This window comes from Lissotriton vulgaris, chromosome 12, assembly GCF_964263255.1.
Source record: "Lissotriton vulgaris chromosome 12, aLisVul1.2, whole genome shotgun sequence".
Lineage (NCBI taxonomy): Eukaryota > Metazoa > Chordata > Amphibia > Caudata > Salamandridae > Lissotriton > Lissotriton vulgaris.
The window spans coordinates 56,251,615-56,268,163 of record NC_141700.1 but is presented as its reverse complement, the minus strand read 5'-3'; the positions used below and the strand labels follow the sequence as shown (position 1 = coordinate 56,268,163).

General features: G+C 49.0%; 1 protein-coding gene across 1 annotated transcript in view; it reads right to left on the bottom strand.

Moving 5' to 3' along the window:
- SEMA6B (semaphorin 6B) overlaps positions 1–16,549 on the bottom strand; it is a 292,947-nt gene that overhangs the window by 38,331 nt on the left and 238,067 nt on the right. The window contains exons 7-12 of the mRNA XM_086947060.1: positions 14,871–14,961; positions 12,373–12,492; positions 11,475–11,563; positions 10,225–10,442; positions 3,138–3,269; positions 2,245–2,394 (exon numbers count right to left, since the gene is read on the bottom strand). Of these exons, the coding sequence (XP_086803186.1) occupies positions 2,245–2,394; positions 3,138–3,269; positions 10,225–10,442; positions 11,475–11,563; positions 12,373–12,492; positions 14,871–14,961 (800 nt within the window). The remainder of the gene's footprint in view (positions 1–2,244; positions 2,395–3,137; positions 3,270–10,224; positions 10,443–11,474; positions 11,564–12,372; positions 12,493–14,870; positions 14,962–16,549) is intronic.

Below are 16,549 nucleotides of genomic sequence, written 5' to 3'. Positions count from 1 at the left end.
TTAATGCCGGACACCGGCAATGTGTGCCTCAGGGCGGTGATTGAGGCATCAAGGCGCACATTCCAGCACCACCAGCCACATGCACCGCCTGGAAAAGCACACTGTTTGAGCTGCTTGATTAATTTTCCATAAAACAACAATTAAGTCGAGCAGATTTAATTAGAAAACTAATATTCACGGCAGCTTGGGGGAAATGTCCAAGCCCTATACCGATTCGCGCTCACACACCACACACACAAGCATGTGTGTGCGCGCACACGCACACAGGAAGAATGAAACACACAGAAACATACACATCAATTCCTATATGTAGTCCACAGTCTAGTCGATATGCAACCGTGTGCGCACGAAACCAGGCGCAAGAAAATAGGCACAGAAAGACAGCTCTACATACACATACATACACCACACATGCAGAACACAAGCTCACACGTATACATCCATGTATACAGAACAGAAACCTAACATGCACACAGTGCAATGCATAGGAATGCACACAGGTAACAGTATACACCAAAGGGAGAAACAGGCACGGGGCTTTGCAGACTTGCACAGAGGCCCAGGCAGGGCGGCGCTGACAAGCAGCACAGCACACGTGTGCCAGACACCATGACAAATGTAATTAAGTGTCCCCCGGCGGGGATGAGCCGCCGTCACTCGCGCGCGAGGCGAGGCATTGTTCTGTGAAGGCTGATTAACCCCTCCCTGACCGCGGCCCCGATGCCTATCACGGAGATGGATGCTGGTGCCAGGCAGAGGCCCCCTCTTGTCTCTCTGTCAGGCGCTGTCACTCCCGGTCTGGCAGGCGCGGGGCGCCTCTATATGCGCCCCCACCCCTCCCCCAACTGGTACCCGTGCACGTCAGCACCGGGAACCAGGCGATGCTGCGAGAGCATGCAAGGACAGTGGGGGGGGGGGAAGAGGGGAGCAGGAGGGACCTGCTGCAGATGGGAGGGAGACCCTCCAGAGAGGCGGGGAGACCCATTAGGGAGGCCTCTAGGGACGGCAGGGAGACCCTCCAGGGTCGGGAGGCAGAGGTGGGAGACAAGGAGACTCACCAGGGAGACAGAGAGCCCTCCAGGGAGACAGAGAGACCACCAGGGAGGCAGAGAGACACACCAGGGAGGCAGAGACCAAGAGAGCCCTCCAGGGAGGCAGAGAGACCCACCAGGGAGGCAGAGAGCCCTCCAGGGAGGCAGAGAGGCTCACCGGGGAGGCAGAGAGACCCACCAGGGAGGCAGAGAGCCCTCCAGGGAGGCAGAGAGGCCCACCAGGGAGGCATAGAGCCCTCCAGGGAGGCAGAGAGGCTCACCAGGGAGGCAGAGAGACCCACCAGGGAGGCAGAGAGCCCTCCAGGGAGGCAGAGAGGCTCACCAGGGAGGCAGAGAGACCCAGAGAGCCCTCCAGGGAGGAAGAGAGCCCTCCAGGGAGGCAGGGTGATCCTCCAGGGAGGAAGAGGCAGGGAGGCCCTCCAAGGAGACCTCCAGGGATGGGAGGGAGACCCCCCAGGGAGGCAGAAGTTGGAAGCAGGGAGGGAGGCCCGACAGAGAGACCCTCAAGGGAGGCAGGGATACCCCCCAGGGGAGGCAGGGAGACCCACTAGGGAGGCAAGGAGACCCTCCAGGGGAGGCAGGGAGACCCACCAGGGAGGCAGAGAGCCCTCCATGGAGGCAGAGAGGCGCACCAGGGAGGCAGAGAGACCCAGAGAGCCCTCCAGGGAGGAAGAGAGCCCTCCAGGGAGGCAGGGTGATCCTCCAGGGAGGAAGAGGCAGGGAGGCCCTCCAAGGAGACCTCCAGGGATGGGAGGGAGACCCCCCAGGGAGGCAGAAGTTGGAAGCAGGGAGGGAGGCCCGACAGAGAGACCCTCAAGGGAGGCAGGGATACCTCCAGGGACACATGGAGACCCACTAGGGAGGCAGGGAGACCCTCCAGGGGAGGCAGGGAGACCCTCCAGGGGATGCAGGGAGACCCTGAAGGAGAGTCAGGGAGACCCTGCAGGAGAGGCAGGGAGACCCTGAAGGAGAGGCAGGGAGGGAATGCAGGGATCCAGTTGGGTTGTTCCTGCAGCAGTGCATTGGAGAATCTGCAGCATAGGCAGGGGGCACTGGAATGAGTGTCTGTGAGTGACGCCAAGAGACGGAATCCATGATCTGGGTTTCGTCCTCAAAATCCCTGGTTACTCACTGGCTGCTATTGCCTCTTTCTATGTGGGAGTGTCAGGGGGGCGGGGCGGGTGTCTCTTACCTGGTCATGGTCCTCGTAATCCATGGGGTGTTGCCGACAGAGTTTACCGACTCGTCCATCAGCGGGTGAGTCTTCACAAAGTTCAGCATCTCATCGGGGAAGCCGCTGGAAGCGTTGAAACGAGCGCCGGGGAGGGCGCAACACCCAGGTCTGGAAGACGAGGAGAAAGAGGTGGTGGTGAGCATCCCTAGCGCCAACAAACACTGTGGTAACACCACTATCTACAGGTTAAGACTGAGAAATGTGGATCCGGCTACCAGGGTCCCTACTCCGCTGTGATACGTCCTCCACAATACAAGACCTCCCCAGGCCAGGCAGCTGCCTGGTTCAAAGCAGGACTCCTGGTGACCCCACAGATGGACAAATGGGGCTCCAGCATCATCTGGCCAGCAAGGTGAAAGGTCAGCTGCTTTTGCTGGTTTTCATCATGAAGTGAACTTCATGAAACAACAAGAATTTCAAGACCAACCTACTTTGTTATACTGTGACATTGTAGCTCATTCTATATCTGAGCCGCCTTTCATGCAGATCTTGGAGAGTCATCCACTGAACTGCAGAAACCGTTGATTGATTGCGTCTGTGGTTTTGCTGGTGTTTGGTTGTGTGTGGTCAGTCGTATGCTCAAAGTTTAGCTTAGAACTGGGTTGTGAAGATTAGTGTGAAGGTGGGTTGAGTCTAATCTTGGGAGATCCTTGTATTGTCTTATGTGCGCGGGTGGATCTGCCTAGGGCTTTTGTTGTGGTCCACATCTGCCCATGATGATGGTCTTTCTTCCTCATACGAGGATTTAGAGGTAATGGCTCCCTCCTCCCATCATCACCACTAAACACAGCAGTACCCTTCTGGACATTGCACCTGCATCGATCTCCGGAATCCGCACTCATCTTACTCACCTTGGCTTGGGGACCAGCTCCTCCGGGACCGGCGTCCAGATGGACTCGGGAGACTTCTGCTCCCTGAAGCGACCCTCAAAGACCGATGCAACCTGGTCCATGTCGAAGGCGCAGACCGCTGATCCAGGGATACTGCTCAATGAGAAGAAAGATAAGGATCAATGAGAGAGCAGCGCTTCACAATGTAGAGAGATGAGAAGTGAGACACCAGCAGGGCGGCAACAACACCAAAGGCTCTGTGCATTCTGTGTACATCAGTCACTCTCAAAGAACAGCAGTGGCCCTTTCAAGACCGCATACTTAACCTGCTTAACCAGTCACCCAACCCCGGAACAGTCCACTGTGGGGAAGCTCGTCCACACCTTAGGACCAGCCCATTAGAGGGGCTGCACCCTTCCTTCCGAGGACCTTTGCATGAAGTTAAATTTGTCTGGTCAGTACTATTAGGAAGAGCAACTAGTTCCTTTCAGCGGCAGACACCGAAATGGGAGAAAGTGTAGCCCCATATAGAACAATACCAATATGGCAAAGCTGGTCTCTGCCCTTCAGAACCACACGGCTAAAAGGAAGACTACACATTGCTTCTCAGACCCACCCCTATGCAGAGGCAGGTCTAGGACCCAGGAACCTGCCAATCAGTCCACTTAATGGAGGCTTGTGCAATGCTACTCGGACTCATTTCTCGGTGGGGGGGCTTAGCTGGTCTCCATCCAAACTGGCCTTCTCTGCAGAGGATTGTCTATCCCAAGTTAGGATTATATCTCCACCAGGAACATAGGCTATTGTTGAAAAGACTGTCTAGTCATCCTCCAACTATAGCTGCTACCTAGAAGTAGCTCTAGTTTTATTTCTTTTTAGCCCACTTCCCCGTTGATCAAGGCTACCTTGATAAAACGCATGCCGTCATCCTCCAGTCCAGCCCAGAAAGAGGACGCGTGTCTTAGCAGCCCTTAGAAACAAGCCGCTTAGGGACAGGCCCAGGTCACTAGGGACAACATGGCTCAAACCTTCATGACATTAGGAAACCAAGTCACTTTCGACCGCCGGGCTCGGTCCTCAGTGATTCCGGATCATCAGGCCTGAGGAGAGGACCTGGCTCCGTCCAATGCGTCTCCAAAAGTCTAGGCCACAGGTGCAACCTGGTTCAGTCTGAGGTGGCTTCAGACACTGAGGTCCCCAGAGAAAGCCAGGCTTGGACCTGGGTACTCTTAGAAACCCAGGTGAACAGCGAACGACTGGCACGGCCCTGGTTGACCTCAGACACCAAGACTGCGTGAACGCGGACGCCCAGTTAACTCCGGATAACCTAGTTCAGTCGTTGGAGCCATTAGAAGATCAGGTCCCATCAGACAGCTTGGTCCTGGGCAACAAGGGATCACCAGGTCAGTTGAGCTCGGCTGGCTCACTCCTGGGTGAAGCCAGACGTCTGGCCCGCTAGAGACCGCTGGCTCAGTCCCGCGTGAACATCATTCACCAGCTCAGTAGAGAGAGCCCGGAGAACCCTTGGTAACCAAGTCACTAAAAACAACCTGGCACTGTTCTTGACCACCTAAAGCACAGGTTGCAAGATACAATCAGTCTCTTTCATGGGAGACTACAGGTTATCCTGTGATCACAGAAAGTCTGATGCAGTCTCTTTCTTAGATGCCCGTGTCACTAGTACAACCTGAGAGCTGGTTAGTCGCAGAGGTCCTGATGACAGACCCAGCCTGGCCCTGTCCTGGGTGAATGAGGCACGCAGGTCACTCGTATAACCTGGCCCAGTGCTGGGTCGCCGGAGGAAGCCCAGCCCAGTCCTTGGTGTCCAGAGATCCCAACAGTCAAGACTGAGTGTTGGACTGGATCCTTCCTTATGACCCCAGAACCCATATCACCTGTGACATCACAGCTCCATCCTGGTGACTTCGGGTTACCATGCGTCGAAGATGGCTCTATTTCTGAAAAAAATTGGAAAAATAGGCAAGCGTGGGCTGGTGAGCGCAGGGCTGGCGAGGAGATGCGCGCTGGGTGATGGCGAGAGCGCTGGAAGATGCGCGGTGGGTTGGTAGGAGGGCACGTGTGTTGGATGGGAGGGTGATGCATGTTACAGAGGGCGCTGTGCCACTGTGGGGGGCTGCCAGTGAGAAGGCATCATGTGTCCAGGCTGCTTACTCATGGAACAAGCTCACACTGAGCACAATACTTAGAGATTGGGACTCTTCACTCCCCCCAGCCCACACTGCCACCTGCCAGCGATTACAAATCAATCTTGGCCGCAGGGGGCTTCCTCTGAGTAATTGGTTGAAAAATACTGCTGGCATTGTCTGCCCAGAACCAGTAGAAAGGTTGTTTTTTTCCCCCTTATTTATAAACGTTCAGAAACAACAGGGGGGTGAGGACAAGGTAGACATTAAAGGCATTTTCTGTAGATTTCCATAGAGTTGCTGTCCCCAGAGTGAATTTATCTCTAGAGGGGAGATGTTCTTTGAATGGCAAAAGGGGTGATTTGGGGTCTGGTGGGCTGTATGCCATTGTGCAAGGGCAGGAGAAGCCGGCACCTTGTGGCTCTGGTGAACTACCACCCACCATATTTAGAGATGGCCGCAGCCACGTTGGCTCCTCTGAAGGCACTGCGTGTTTACATGATAGCTGTTATTTTCCAGGGGGCCGGTCAGCACACCTTTTTGTATTTCAAAAGCAAACTCAAAAGGAGAATTTTTTGAAATTCACAAAAAATAAAGGCCTTTAAAACCCATGGAGTTTAACCCCGGGGTGTGGAAGTCAATTTCATTTTTTATTTGTTCTGGACTGCCAGACTTTTGCTGGTAGCCACAAACAGGGAAACATATGTCTGAATGTTCATGGTAAATAAGGCGGATGGTCTGAGATACTCAGACAGATGGTCCAATTTGGAGCTGTTGTCAAAGGTTTCCGCCGACAGCGAGCGTGCGTGGATTCCGCCAGCGGGAACATGGCAATTCACCCTACTCTGTACTGTCAGTGTGTCGAAGGGATACTCTGCCGGATTTGTTGCCGGGTGCTCTGTCCACCAAATGCTAAATAACCCCAAAATGTGTAGAGTGGCAGTGTATGTAGAGCGCCATGTTTGTAGGGTGCCATGTCGGTAGACTGTTCATATCCATGTCCGTAGCCGGGCGAAGGCTCTAGAATGTCCGTTTCCCATAGTACGCATCTTCTGACAGGTTCGATGCCTCTTGATTCCCCAGGATTTATTGGGCATTTGAGATGCCCGTGGAAATGGACCCTCCATCCATCAGGGTGAACTCAGGGTGACACTGATGCACCCCACGTAGACACCAAAAATGATTGTGCTTGGAAATGCTTTGTAATCTTTAACCACTGGTACCTTCTGGGGGCAGCCATTCCTTCCCACCATTCTCAACTCGCCTATACCATTACAAACAATGTACAATCAAAAGCAAAGCAGCCCTTGCCCCAACCCAAACCACAGTGTTGTGTCTGAACTGCTAAGACAAACCCTGCCTGAGTTCTCCATTCAGCACGATGCACCCCATGTCCACACTAATGCCCTGCTCCCCACTTCCAACGGGGTTTACCCCGTGTCCACACTAATGCCCTGCTTCCCACTTCCAACGGGGTTTACCCCGTGTCCACACTATTTCCCTGCTCCCCACTTCCAGCGATGCACGCCCATTGCCTCTTCCATCACTAGAACAAGACCCTAGTATGCCTGATCTACAAGGCTGAAACCAATGCCCTTTTCAAGCTGGCTGAGCGTTTGTGGGCGGTAATGCCTCCATCCTGCAGGGTGCGCTCCACCAGGGCAACGATGCCCCATCCCACCATGGCGTGGCCTTCTCCAAACCCCCTTCCACTGTGCACCTCCATTCTACCCTTAAACAATCACCTTTCACCAATCACATTCATTCTGATTACCTGGTCAATTCTTTTTATATTCTATCCTGGTGCATATTATCCCAATAGCAAAGAGTTTATAAAACTGCTAATGTACATATTGGCATCTACAACAAGCAGGTTTATCAGCCCTGACCACATTGTTTTAAATGACAAGAACAAGTTGCTACAAGTTCCACAATCAATGTTCAGAGCAGATACAAACCGTAATCAATTCTTGACTCCCCAGCGGGGGAATAGCCAGAGAGCAGATCATGGGATCTAATCAAAGATCATATTGTTTCGGCCAATCACCAAATCAATTCTCGACTCTTGAGATGGATCATGTCTACGAGTGGGAGGCGCGCTCAGCCCACAGCCAGACCTATTACTGCGCTGTCAGGGGTCAATTGTCAAAGTCTTTCTGTGATGGAGACACCCACGTAATCACGCCATTACCTAATTACAGGGAGGCATTAAAAGAGCTGCCGATGGGAATGATAATTACCTTTGATCGCTTAACCCAGGCAGGATCTGAATAGGCAATCTTGTCTTAAAAGGCTTCTTATCAGAGGATGGATCCCGGTGGTATTCAAGCCTTATTTGGAAATTCAATGGTGATATGCGCCCCTTCGGGGTGAGGTTTATCTGCTCGAGAACTTAAGATCGTCAGGTGCGTAATGAAGCACCGTACCAAATTCACCCAACATCAGTCGTACGTAGAAGGAGAACAAACTGAGGTGCTCCTATAAGACCCAAGCAAATCAATCCAGTTCACGTCTTACTCCATGAGCGAGCTCTTCTAGCATTACCTTGGCATGTGCTGGGTCGCGATCTACCTGATATACTCTTAATACGTTGCTAGAACTAGCTCGATTGGATGTTATCCACCGTATGAGTCTTTTACGAGCTGAGAAAGGCATAAGGTAGAACCTCTACTCCCAGAATAATGTAAGAATTTCATCTGGCTTTAATATTAAGTCACAAATAGAATAAAATATAATCTTAATAAAAAATCTACAACGTGCATTTTTGTAAACAACATTTAGGTTATGATATTTGTGTCAGACAATATTTCTGTCTATGATATTCAGTTACTGACATTCAAGCGCACAAACTGACCTCTTCCTGGGAAGGCGCGGGTAAACATCATATTTGTCAATAAAGGCATCGTAGGGTTTGGGGGGGGATGCAACTGTATTATCATATTGGCTCATGTCTACTGTTTCCCATGTGGTGCAGCCAAACTAATATTAATACATTTAAGAATTAATTTTTTTCCAAAGAAACTTACGTTTACATAAAAAGTAAAAACGTCTTATTTTATTGAATTTCAGCTGGGCTATTTTCACCTAATATGCGTATGTCATACAATGCCTCTGTTCTAAACAGTTAAACAACCAGTAGTTACTGGAAGGCATGAGAAGTGGTGAAGATAGCCTTTTCCAATTGCTTAAGATTTTTTATGTGATCAGCTTTACAAAGTTTGCAATGTTTTTTACAAAAAATATGTCGGTCATAGACCGTCAAAAGCTACGTTTTGAGAAAGGTACAAAATATGCTGAACATATAGCTGAAAAATTCTATTGCAAAATGGGTTTAGAGAAAACAGGACACTCAAAAGGCTTTGCAGCTACACTCCTTCTTAGCCTTAGGAAACAGGGCCAATCAAAGCTGCACTTGAAATCCACCCTCCGGCGTCCAGCAGAATCCGACATTAAATTAAACCCTTTGCACCATCCACAAGGCCTATGGAAAGACAGGAGTGAGTGGCCTTGAGCCCCAGCCCCACATTCGATTCTGGACAGGGACCTTACATCAATGTATCTCGCCTCACTCCACAACAATCATTGAAGTGACCAAAGACTTGAGGCGGGACAACCTGTGGGATATCTTGGACCTCAGCCTGAGAGCCCGGCCTAACCACCTGCTTTTCAGAAATATCATGAACCCTGGACTCTTTCGACTGGATTTCCTCTGGTCTTTGAGCCAACAAAAATAATAATCAACGAAGACGCTTTGTGGTGCATTCGGCTAAACTCTACCATTTCTACCAAAGTTGTCTTGAAAACCTTTTTTCCTTTCATAGCGTCATAACAACTGCAGCACTACATGTTTTAACACTTTAAAAAATGCCAAATTTATAAATAAATCTAAAAAATCGGTACAATTATCTTGCCTGCAAATAAGGTGACAAAATGTGAAACTTAATACTCTCCATAGCTTTCCTGGTCGAATTAGAATGTTGCATAATACCTTTGCACACCCCTAGTAAATGGCTGTTCGGGTCACCAGCAGGGTGGACCACAGGGGTAGAGAACGCACAAAACACCTGGCGGCGCCTGTCCACTTGGAGGCGGAACCCACTGATATCAGTCAGAGGTGTCCACGTTGGTTGACTCGGTACACCTTCAGGAGCTATGCATTGACCAGGGCTATTTCTGGACATCAAGAACACCTGGCATTGGGCATTTTGATAATCCCTCCTTCCCGCCTCTTAATTAAGGTTTTTAAAATAGATTTACTATTATTGTTTTTGACTTCTGCTAGATTACCCTCTCATATCCTTATTCTATTTTTTCTGTATTTGTAAGTAGTTTTGTTCCTTGGAATCCACTTCATATTTTGCGCTATGCCAACTCTTAAAACCGGAAGTAAGACATAGGGGGAGAGAGTGCACATAAACACCCATTCCTGACTCAATAGTACATAGCAGGGTCTTGCTTGTTTGCAGCAACCAGGGTGCTCTAAGACTTCTGCAGACTGCATTGCCTGTCCTCCTTTGATGTCACTTCCTGTTTCAAAAGCTTAGGACCTCTCCCAAACGGAAGACTGATGAAGAAATATACTTGGGGGGGGGGACACAAATAAGATAGATGGAAGTAATTGCTGATTTCTAATTCTGACAAAATGTAATACATTAACAGTAAGGACAACCTTATTAATTTTAAGTTCTACATATTTCGTAAGTCCTAGTTGATTAGGTTTATATAATAGTTTATGTCTGCAAATAAAAAGTATTTTACAAAAAAAATCTATTTCAATCTTGCCATTAGTCACAAGGAGCCATATAGTGCCAAGCTTGGATAGGGAGGTAGGCATGAGCTATACAAGCTACTCTTTCACCAACTCATTTTAGAAAGAGAGGACATTATGGCAACAATCAGACTGCCACTATAGTCTCTCTTCCATTTCTAGTTTTGTGCTCTCTTCGCCCTTAGAAGTCCCTTACCTGTTGGTGGGTGTGGAAAAGACAGCCAGGACCACAGGCCGCCCGTTCATGTAGACGATGTCCGTCACGGCTTGGATGACGTTGAAGTAAAAATGTGAATCCCCTGGAACAGAGCAGTTGAGTCGCGCCTTGAGGAACGAGGTCCACTGCTTCTCCAGGACACGTTGTGATCCGCCGAGGTCATTCTTGCACACACGGGCTACGCGCGACACCACCATCTGCAACCAGACAGACAAGGATCAGAAAATGGCAGCAACAAGAGACCAGACTTTGGTAGAAAGAAAAAAAGCAGATTATGGGACAAGCAAGCACATCAAGAGAAGCGACCATTCGTCAAGTTTAGTGAGACCAGACTTAGCAATGTTAGCTTTTGAAAGCAACAGGAGACCAGGACGTTGGAAGAGAACGAAGGGAAAACAAAAACGAGACCATTGAAAATGGAAACCAGAAATAACATGACTTGGAATAATACAATCCAGGTCATCGTGGGATGGCAGCATCATAGATTTGGGAGAAATCAGAGATTTAAACTTGAGGGACAACCCGAGGTACCAGGTTGAGGAGCCACGTAGGGTGATTTGAACTAGGTGATCAATACAACCATTGATAGAGACTGTATCACACTAACTCACTGTAGAAGTAATCACAGGGAAATTCATTGATGAGACTTTGGGAAACAGCATCAGATCTGTTTAAAAAGGTAGCTGGTGATTAGGAGGAACAAACCGAGAACCCAAACTTTGTTAATAACCGGAGGGCTAATCCTGGGTAATAAAACCGAACCAGATTAAGGGATGAAATCAAAGATCATATCACGAGGAAGGAAGTACAAACAAGGCAATGCGACACCATCAAACACCAGATCTTGAGGAATATTATCAAGCCAGATCATGGAGAACAACCAAAGATTAATTCACTGGGAGGAAAACCAGATCAGAACATGTGGAATAATAGAAAACCTGATTTGTAGTGAAAAAAACTAAGAAACACCAGGTACAGGAAAAGCAAAACAAAACAGAAAGAATTACAAAAGACAAACCCATGAAAAAACCCTGAGGAATAGAAGCCCACCAGGCCATGGAATCCGGCACTGGTAGAAGCTGAAGGCATCGAATATGGTATTCTGTCTGTCCGCTAACCCAATATCAGCCAAGGAAGTGCCTGGAAGCGATTTACTGTGCAACTGGGCTCTACAGCACTCCACATGTTCTCCCACTCTTTACTCCACAAGGTGAAAGGATCACGCTTACCTTTTCCAGGTAGTTGTACTCCACGGCGATCTCCCGAAAGAAGAAGTAGATGTGAGCTCGCCAGGCAACCGCGTGCACGAAGAAAGGCTCTAGCAGGACAGAAGCAAGAAAGTACACGATCAGTGAAACACAAGGTCCAGGTTCTACTAATCTGGTCTGATCTCTCAGCCAGGCTCAGAAGAGGAGATTTCAACAGTAACCCTGAGTGACAGCTGATGGTGGCGGTGCGACCGGATGAACTGGCAGCCATCTTGGTCTGGAATCATTGGAAGGGTGGAGCTTTTTCTAAACTCAATGTAAGCAGGATGACAATGTCTTTGTTTGAGGGGTCTGAGGAGGCAGTGCCAATCCTAAAATAGTGGAATGAGGCAGGGGGTGTCCTGATCTGTGGATTTTGCTTTGGAAAGCTACTTATCTGTAATAAAAGTCAAGGAAGGACAAGATGTATTTTTCTCATATGTAGCCCCATTTGAAGAAGGCAGTAGATGTTTTTATGCAAGGACACTTTAGATAAGGGGTATTTGTCGGTAACCCAGTTTAAGGCAGGAGTGTATCCCTTGGTCAGAGGAGTTTTCCTAGATCAGATCTTTATCTGTAACTCAACTCAAAAAGATAGTAGTGTCCTTGCCTAGAGACTCTTCAAATGAGGGCCACTCATTTACAATCCAATGTAAGATTCAGGAGATGATCTGATCTGGTGGGTCTTCCAAGTAGTTTTTTTAATCTCTAATCCAGTTTAAGAGGCAGAAAAGTCCTGCTTTGGGGAGTTTTGAGATTAGAGTTTTTTTATATGAAACCCAATTCAAGACAGATTTGCATGTGTGTCCCCATTCCTGTAACATCACAGACAAGCATGGAAGGGAAACTGCTCAAGAGAAGGAGAAAATGTAGAACTCACCTTTAAACCACTTGGAGTCAAATTTGACAGTGCGCAGGGTGGGGCTGTCCCCCAGGCTCCGATAAATGACCGCGTCGATGGCCAAGAAATCTGTCACGGTGGCGGTGAAGAGCATGCCATCTGAGGGAGAGGATGGGGGAAGAACGTGGGGCAGGGAAGAGAAGATGGAGAGAAGAGGTGGGGAGAGAGGAGGGAGCACAGAGAAGAAAAGAGCAGGAGAAGAAAGGTGGAGTGCAGAAAGGAGGAAAGGGAAAGAGTGGAGATGAGAGAGGGATCAGCGAAATGGGGGAGAGAAGATAATGGAAAGAGAAGAGGGACACATGGAGAAGAAGAGAGGAAAGGGATATAGAGGAAGAGCAAAGGGTGTAGGAAGAAGGAAAAGGTTAAGGGTGGAGATAAGAGGCAAGAACACAGAAAAAGATGGAGAGAAGAGAAATGGGGCACAGGGAGTACATATAGGAGGAGAGAAAAGGGGAAAAGAACGTGAGAAAGAGGGAGGAGAAAGAAAAATAATGGTGAGACATGGCGGGAAAGAGTGACACAGAAGCAGAACAAGAAGGAATGTCAACGAAAGGGGAGACATGAGAATGAAGAATGGGATGAGATGGGTTAGAGAGAATCAAAAATCACATGGGGATTGAAGAATTAAGGTGAAACCGTAAGCAAAACAATAGAGGTGCCAAAAAGGAAGAGTTTGGGGCAGAATAAGAATATATGGAAAAAGAAGACAGAAAGAGAAAGGATTGAGAAGATGAAAGGTGAAAGATGTGCAAGAAATGAAGGTGATGAAAGATATGGTAAAAGAGAGTTACGGGGTAGGGGAAGAACAAAGGAAGAAAACTGATTAATAGAACAATGATTGGCTTCAATCCCTTATTAGCACCCTCTGTGGAATGCGGAGATTTTCTTAGCCAGCCTGGAATCTTTACTGGCCGCATTCTTTGGCCTGTTAACAGCGGTTAATTGCCCTCCACCCACATTAACGACATCGCCTTTGCTCTGGTTCAAGACTGTATGGTGAACATTTAGCAGCTGTTATTGCCCCCAGCAGGGGGTATTAATGTGTAAGTAGGTTATTGGTTGGGGTATTACAAGTGGAGGAGCCAATCAGATGTCGCAGAATGCAGTCCCTAATTACAAGGACTCAACCTCGGATGCAAACCTCACAACGGGTCTGGGCCATTTGAGATGGACAGGGGAAGAGATGGCGTATCCGAGGGGTCATGACACTGTTGAACCTGGAGCCAGTCAATAACGCCATTTATTATTCACTGCATTCTTTGCGGGCCTTCTCATGAAGGCCCAGTCCATAAATAGCTTGGGGGCTGATAACGGTTGTTATTGACTGCCTCTGCTCTTATTAATGCACAGGACACAGTCTAATTTGGGAAACGTGTTCTGTGGATGCAGGTATCAGAGCTCTGTGTGATGTGGGGCAGGTCTGTATCGGCACCGGGTACAGTCTATTATGTGATATGGGGCAGCCAAGATACGGACTCGGCCCACACTCTGTGTGATATGGGGCAGGCATTTATTGTGCATATGTGGCACAGCACACTCTGAAGGTGGAAAGACGCTATTTTGGGCGGGGGCCTCGAAAGGGGGCTCTATTTTAGGACCTCAAAGGTCAAAGGTAGGGTGACCAGACGTCCCAGTTTTTGTTTGGTGTTACTAGTGTGGGTAACATGTCTTGATAGTGAAATACTGCCAATTTCGTTTTTCACTATTGAAAGGCTACCTTGTCCATAGGATAACATGGGGAATGCTGTGTAACATGTTTACCTGCATATCTTCCCATAACGGCAAGATAGATATATGGAATTGAGTATCCCTGAACTCAGAATTTAATAACACATCCTTTAGTGAAGATGGTTTTTAAATTCTAAGTTTGGAAATAGCACTTTTAGAAAGTGGCTATTTTCCTGTTTATCCTTTCTGTGTGCCTCTGCCTGGTTGTGTATTGACTGGTTTGTGAGTGACAGGGGCTTATACTTAATAAATATACTTTTTTGCCTATTTTATTATCCTTTGCTGGATGCGACTTCATGATTTTCTTAAGCACACAATGCTAGTTATCTTGATTTAGACCACGCCCCTACTCGGATAGGCCACGCCCCTTTAAGAAATTTGTCACGCCCCTTTTAGAGCACCACCAGTTTTTTTTCTCCCACTTAAAGCCCTGGATATGGGGCACATAGAGGGAGTGAGAGATGCAAGAATATGTGAGTGAGGGACAGAGGTGTGGGTCAAGTGTTGAAGGGCGTCATTCATTAGTTCTAATGATTCCTCAGTCCTCTTCCTCGCACTCAAACACACGCACATCCACAATGACACCCACACACGGAGACACACACACTCACACACAAAGACAACACAAACATCCACAAAGGCAGACACACACAGGCACCCACACACTCACACGCATCCACAAAGACAACCACACACAGACACACACATCCACAGTCAGCCACACACACACACACATATATATATATTACCTGCAAAGAGTGCGATGTTGGCATGCTTGGGGTCAAAGGGGCTCCGGGCCATGCCGCTGATGTTGTCGCCCAGAGGGTCGAGAGTGTCCATCTGAAGAGAGATGCACAGAGAGGGGCGGTGAGGAGGGGGTGTCGAGGGGGGTGTCCTGGGGGGGAGGCAGCAGGGGGTGAAAGCAGCAGGCTCACAGTGAGGTTTGGAGTGCAGACGCAGGGCGGTGTACTCTCAGACATGCACAAACACCGGCCCTGGAATCTCTGGGCTCACACAACTTCAAACTACACCTGATGGGCGCAGGGGGGTGCATTCTATAATATGAAGGGGCATGGGCCCTTAATCTGTAATTTCAAGGCACAAAGGACTTTATCTGCAATCTATTCTATAATATGGAGGCTCATAGGTCTTGTTCTATAATCTCAAAGCAGAAAGGCCTTTATAATCCCAAGGCACAGAGGCCCTTGTAATCCCACGGTACAGAGGCCCCTGTAATCCAAAGCACAGATGCCTTTATAATCCCAAGGGACAGAGGCCCTTGTAATCCCAAAGCACAGAGGCCTTTATAATCCCAAAGCACAGACGCCCCTGTAATCCCAAGGCACAAAGGCCCTTGCAATCCCAAGGCACAGACACCCTTGTAATCCAAAGGCACAGAGGCCCTTGTAATCCCAAGGCACAGAGGCCCTTGTAATCCAAAATCACAGAGGCCCTTGTAATCCAAAATCACAGAGGCCCTTGTAATCACAAAGCACAGAGGCCCTTGTAATCCCAAATAACAGAGGCCCTTGTAATCCCAAAGCACAAAGGCCCTTGTAATCCCAAGGCACAGAGGCCCTTGTAATCCCAAGGCACAGAGGCCCTTGTAATCCCAAAGCACAGAGGCCCTTGTAATCCCATAGCACAGAGGCCCTTGTAATCCAAAGGCACAGAGGCCCTTGCAATCCCAAGGCACAGAGGCCCTTGTAATCCCAAGGCACAGAGGCCCTTATAATCCCAAGGCACAGAGGCCCTTGTAATCCCAAGGCACAGAGGCCCTTTTAATCCCAAGGCACAGAGGCCCTTGCAATCCCATGGCACAGAGGTTCCTGTAATCCCAAGGCACGGAGGTCCTTGTAATCCCAAAGCACGGAGGCCCTTGTAATCCCAAAGCACAGAGGCCCTTGTAATCCCATGGCACATAGGCCCTTGTAATCCCAAGGCACGGAGGTCCTTGTAATCCCAAAGCACGGAGGCCCTTGTAATTCCAAAGCACAGAGGCCCTTGTAATCCCAAGGCACAGAGGCCCTTGCAATCCCAAAGCACAGAGGCCCTTGTAATCCCAAGGCACAGACACCCTTGTAATCCAAAGGCACAGAGGCCCTTGTAATCCCAAGGCACGGAGGCCCTTGTAATTCCAAAGCACAGAGGCCCTTGTAATCCCAAGGCACAGAGGCCCTTGTAATCCCAAAGCACAGAGGCCCTTGTAATCCCAAGGCACAGACACCCTTGTAATCCAAAGGCACAGATGCCCTTGTAATCACAAAGCACAGACGCCCTTGTAATCATAAAGCACAGAGGCCCTTGTAATCCCAAGGCACAGAGGCCCTTGTAATCCCAAGGCACAGAGGCCCTTGTAATCCCAAGGCACAGAGGCCCTTGTAATCCCAAGGCACAGAGGCCCTTGTAATCCCAAGGCACAGAGGCC